This window comes from Polyodon spathula, chromosome 46 (genome assembly GCF_017654505.1).
Source record: "Polyodon spathula isolate WHYD16114869_AA chromosome 46, ASM1765450v1, whole genome shotgun sequence".
NCBI classification, from domain to species: domain Eukaryota; kingdom Metazoa; phylum Chordata; class Actinopteri; order Acipenseriformes; family Polyodontidae; genus Polyodon; species Polyodon spathula.
Window position 1 is genome coordinate 69,353 of NC_054579.1, and position 5,848 is coordinate 75,200.

General features: G+C 43.4%; 2 protein-coding genes across 2 annotated transcripts in view; both read left to right on the forward strand.

The window, feature by feature from the left end:
- The window catches only part of LOC121306058 (trichohyalin-like), a 19,054-nt gene extending 18,778 nt beyond the window's left edge, over nt 1-276 (forward strand). The window contains exon 7 of the mRNA XM_041237762.1: nt 241-276. Coding sequence (XP_041093696.1) covers nt 241-276 — 36 coding nt within the window. The remainder of the gene's footprint in view (nt 1-240) is intronic.
- On the forward strand, nt 214-4,080 carry LOC121306190 (RNA binding protein fox-1 homolog 2-like). The gene is made up of 4 exons (XM_041237942.1): nt 214-570; nt 1,935-2,017; nt 2,430-2,508; nt 3,606-4,080. Exons 1-4 carry the CDS (start codon nt 415-417, stop codon nt 3,648-3,650), a joined length of 363 nt encoding a protein of 120 aa, XP_041093876.1. The 5' UTR covers nt 214-414; the 3' UTR covers nt 3,651-4,080.
- Nucleotides 4,081-5,848: the final 1,768 nt, after the last annotated feature.

A 5,848-nucleotide genomic window follows, 5' to 3' on the forward strand; every position in this document is an offset into this window, starting at 1 on the left:
AGTGGTGAAGCACGTGCCCTGCTTTCGAGTTGCGCCAAACTGTTGTGGGTGTGAAATCACATTGGATCAGCATTCAGTATTGAAACACTTTGAAACATTTGTGTGCGTGTGTGTCCCTGAGCGAGTCGCTTCACCTCCTTGTGCTCCGTCCTTCGGGCGAGACGTCAAACAAACGCGGTCCTATTGGAAGAGACTCTGCAGCAGCAGCAGTGGTTGATGATGCAGAGTTCACCCCCCTAGTCTCTGGAAGCCTCTCTGGAGAAAAGCCTCCGCTGATCAACTCGTTAATAACATGAAACATTTTGTAATTGTATACAATATGCAATATTACAACATTTTCTCCTGAAACCTGATTTTTAATTATTTTTTTTTTTTAATGAACTATAATCAAACTGCTTTGCAGAAATCAATGTGATGTTTACTTGCGTGCAGTTTGGTGTGTGTGCGTTGATCCCTGTGTGCGCGTGTCTCGCTGTGTGGATTCGAACCCTGTGCCCAGCCCTTCATTTGGCCCTCTTGTCTTTCTGTTATAGAATAGTGTTTCAGGAACCAATCATTAAACTGCCCCAGGTAGGCCCACCCAGCTGGCAGCAGACAGCCAATCAGATTGCAGTGGAATTTGTAGCAGTAATTCTATGTTCTAACACAGCAAGGTGGATGACAATAACTCCAGTGGAAGAGAGAAATAGACTTAGTGTTTGCCTGTGTGTGCATGCTGCCCTGAAAATAATAATAATAATAATAATAATAATAGTGATGCATACTTCCTTTCTAAATAGAACTATTGTAGCCCCTTCTCTCCTCCCTTCATTCTCTCCTCTTCCCTTCATTCTCTCCTCCCTCCATTCTCTCCTCCCTTCATTCTTCTCTTCTCCATTCATTCTCTTCTCCATTCATTCTTCCCTCTTCCCTTCATTCTCTCCTCTTCCCTTCATTCTTATCTCCTCTCCTCCCTCCATTCTCTCCTCTTCCCTTCATTCTTATCTCCTCTCCTCCCTTCATTCTCTCCTCTTCCCTTCATTCTTCTCCCTCCATTCTCTCCTCCCTTCATTCTTCCCTCGCTACCTTCTGTCTCTCTTGCCTCTCTCCTCTTCGTTCTTTCCTTCTCAACTCCTCTCTTTCAAACTTTCTCTTTCCAGTCCCTTCCCATTTCTTGTTTGGGCCCCTTAGGGAATGCTGGGAGTTGTAGTTTTTGTAGTCTCCGAGGAGGAGGGCGATGATGTCATAGGCTTCCTGTTTTGAACCGCAGTGTCTTGAGTCTAGAGCTGCTGCATGAGCTGGGATTTTAATTGCTTGTTGTTTGTACCCCCCCCCCCCCCCCCCCCCCCATCCCTCCCACCCCTGTCTCTCTCCTTTCCTATTCGCTGGCGTTTTGCTACAGGCATTCTGATTGGTTCTGGGTTCCGCCGCTCCTCCCAGTGAATCGGGTTTCTGATTGGTTTAACCATATCTGCCTTTGAGAAGCTCGTCTGGGGAATCCTAACTGCCAGGCCAGCCCCTCCTCTTCCGTTCCATTCAAATACAGCCCCACCCCCCCCCCCCCCCCCACCCCTTCTGTATTGGTACAGACCGAGGGAGCGGGCGGGGCTAGTTGAGAAGCCACGCTGTGGTTTACAGACAAGCTTCTCAAAACCAGGCAAAGACAAAACAAAAAATAATACAAAGGATCAGAACATTTTTATTTGAAGGAGCGATGGAACCCAGGCCTGCTGGGAATGACTGACGCGCAAGGCCAGCGAATAGGGGAGGAGATTGGGGGAGGGGGGCGGGTGTATTGCGATGTGAATCTCTTGGGATCACGAGGGTAGCTTGTTTGTGACTCGAGACTCGCTGCAGTGTTACGTGTGCGCTGGCCTGACTCTGCACTGCAGCGCGTGTCTCTCTGTGTGCTGGTGGAGTTAACCCCCCCCCCCTCTCCTCTCTGTTTTGTTCAGGGGGGCTACGCTGCGTACCGATACGCTCAGCCCACTGCCGCCGTAACCGGGGCGACCGCTGCCGCCGCTGCGTATAGCGATAGGTGAGCCGCACGGTATCCTGGGACACTGGGGGACTGTCTCTGTGTGTGTCTCTGGGTTTGTTAGGTGTTGTCTCTCTCTCTCTCTCTCTCTCTCTCTCTCTCACAAGCATGTTTTGTGAAGTTGGGTTTGTGTTTTTATTATTTTATATCTGTGTGTTTCTCTCCACCTCTTTCTCCTACACTGTTAATGAATTAACAAGTCTCTCTCACCTGTCTCTATCTCTCTCCTCTCTCTCTCTCTGTTGTAACTGTGTTAACGAGTGTCTCTGTCCTCTCTCTATCTGACTGTCTCTCCTCTCTATCTCTCTGTAATTGTATTGAGTGTGTCTCTCCTCTCTGTGTCTCTCCTGTCTGTCTCTCTCTGTGTTGTAATTGTATTAACGAGTCTCTCTCTCTTTCTCTCTCGTCTTAGTTACGGCCGGGTGTTCACCACAGACCCGTACCACGCCCTCGCACCAGCAGCCGCTGCAGCGTACGGAGTGGGAGCCATGGTGAGAGGGAGAGGGGAGAGGGGAGAGAGAGCCCTCCTCCCACTGAGCACTGTACACAGAAAACACAACAGCAGTCAACCGCTGAACGAGTGTCTGTGTGTGTGTGTCCAAGTGTCTGTTTCTCTGTGTGTGTGTGTGTATATATATATATATATATATATATATATATATATATATATATATATATATATATATATATATATATATATATATATATATATATATGAAATATATTTATCTCTGTAAAGTGCTTTGTGATGATGGTCCACTATGAAAGGCACTTTATAAAAATAGATATATTGTTATTATTATGTACGTGTGTGAGTGAGTGTTCGTTTCCCTGTGTTCTTGGTTATTATTATTATTATTATTATGTACGTGTGTGAGTGAGTGTTCGTTTCCCTGTGTTCTTGGTTATTATTATTATTATTATTATTATGTACGTGTGTGAGTGAGTGTTCGTTTCCCTGTGTTCTTGGTTATTATTATTATTATTATTATGTACGTGTGTGAGTGAGTGTTCGTTTCCCTGTGTTCTTGGTTATTATTATTATTATTATGTACGTGTGTGAGTGAGTGTTCGTTTCCCTGTGTTCTTGGTTATTATTATTATTATTATTACGTTATTATTATTATTATTTTCCCTGTGTTCTTGGTTATTATTATTATTATGTGTGTTCTGTGTTCTTGGTTATTATTATTATTATTATTATTATGTACGTGTGTGAGTGAGTGTTCGTTTCCCTGTGTTCTTGGTTATTATTATTATTATTATTATGTACGTGTGTGAGTGAGTGTTCGTTTCCCTGTGTTCTTGGTTATTATTATTATTATTATTATGTACGTGTGTGAGTGAGTGTTCGTTTCCCTGTGTTCTTGGTGTTCTGGCTGGGTCTGATTGGGGGGGGGAGGATCCTCACTGCACAGAGGACAAGCTACCCTGACCTTCAGTCTCCGAGGGGGGGGGGGGGGGGGGGGGGGGTTAGACAAACAGACTGGGAGGAATTTAATTGGTATTGCAGCTGCAAAACACTTCAATTGTCTTTTAAACAAATCTCTTACAAAGTTTATATTCTCTCTCTCTCTCTGTCTCGCAGGCGAGTTTGTATCGAGGGGGGTACAGCCGGTTCGCCCCATACTGATTGAACCCCGCGGTGGAGGAGCGCGGCGTCCCCTGTCTGCAACATTGACCTGAGCAGAAACGGAGGAACTCCACGAAATCAACCAAGCAACCAAGCAAGCAGCTCAACACAGGGATGAAAACACGACTCCCATCGCTCTCTAGCGACGACAACACAACGAAATCAACCCACAACAAGACTCCCATGAGAGCCAGTCCAGGTTTTACATGCATTCAGACTGTGAGCTCAATATTACTAATTATATTAACAGGATTCCCACTGCAGAGCAGTTTGAGAGCCAGTCCGGGTTTTGCATGCATTGAGCTCAGTTATAACACTAAAGACTCTCACTGCAAAGCTGTTTATTATTAAGCTGCCAGAATGGGTGTAAAACCTGGACTGGCTCTCGAACTGCACTGCAACGGGAGTGGTGTTGCCATCCCTATAAAGAGAGAGAGAGGGAGGGAAAAGAAACAAAACTACAAGCAGAGTCTTTTATACCTCAATTAGTTTCTCCTTTTAAATGAAAACATGTATTTGCTTCATTATCCTTATATTCCCATTATCATTATTATTATTATTATTATTATTATTATGATTATTGTTTATGATTGATTATTACAGTATATATATGTATTTCCGAGTTCCAAAGAGTTGTTTGTTTGTTTGTTTGTTTTGCTACTGAGGTATTTTGCAAAGCATTTTCTAGTGTGTTATGAATCCTCGAGCCAGGGGGAGGAGTTGTAGGGCTGGAGGCGGGGTTTAGAGAAGCTGTCATGGAATGCTGGGGCTGGACTGAGCCATTCCTCAAGGCTGTAGGTGGGGGAGGTTGGATTGTACCATTAGATGAGCTACAGGCAAGGAGTTGGTGATGTTTGCATACTTCCAACACTAGACGTTTTGATGTGCAAGACTTTATTATTATTATTTTTTTTTTAAACTTTTAGCCCTGGCATAAGTTTTTGCTGCAAATTTACTTTTTGTTTTGACCCCCAAATCCAAGAATCATGAATTTTCAAATAGTTTTAGTTTTTAATCATGCCCATAAAACTTGTACTTGCTTATTGCTGTTAAATTAAATTTCAGGTATATATTTTTTGGATGTTCGTAGTTTTAGTTTCAATAACGCTGATGAAGGCACTAGAGCCCCAAACTAGAGCTGCTCTGCTGACTCAGGTTTCAATAACGCTGATGAAGGCACTAGAGCCCCAAACTAGAGCTGCTCTGCTGGACTCAGTTTAGTTTCAATAACGCTGATGAAGGCACTAGAGCCCCAAACTAGAGCTGCTCTGCTGGACTCAGTTTAGTTTCAATAACGCTGATGAAGGCACTAGAGCCCCAAACTAGAGCTGCTCTGCTGGACTCAGTTTAGTTTCAATAACGCTGATGAAGGCACTAGAGCCCCAAACTAGAGCTGCTCTGCTGGACTCAGTTTAGTTTCAATAACGCTGTTGTTCCCTCGGATTTCCGTTTCCCTTGTACAGTCTGTAGCAGACTCTTCTATTCTGTGAAATTCATGATGCTTGAAATCAGGTTTTGAAAAAGAAACTATTTTTTAAATGCGAAACACTTGCTAATTTGTTCTCTTTTGTGGGGGGAAAAAAAAAACCATGTGGTTTTGTTTTCGTTCTCAGTCTAGTCAAAGTGTGTATCTATAATAATATGCTCTACATGGGGAGAGGGGGGTGTGTGGAAATGAGGAGTCAGGTGCAGTTCGTACCCCCAGCCAGCAGGTGTCCCCGTGACAAGGCTGTGACATGTCGGTGGAAGCCAGCGCAGCCAATTGGAAGGCGCGGGCGGAGGTGGTGGGGGGGAGTGAAAAGGGAATAGGACAGGAAGTCGATTTAACCTCCCTCTGAACTTCCTGTAGACATTAAAATGGAGAAAAATTGTTTTTTTGAAAGCGACGCACACTTATGTTTTCGTTATGCCTTTTTTTTTTTTTAAAACGTTCAACGTTTCTTCAAATGCTCGCCAAAGGCATCGTGTGTTTTTTTTTTTTTATTTTTTCAAATTTCTTCTTGACTGTTTATTAATTTTTTTTTTCCAATGTATATAAATATTTTAGTTTTAGAAATGTTACAGCGAGGAAACATTCACAAACAAAAAAAATAAATAAACTTTTGTGTAAATAAATAAAATCAAATGAAAAATTCGAACCTTGACACGGACAGCATCCCGGTGTTGCAATAGAAAATACACCCCCGTTTCAGTTTGCC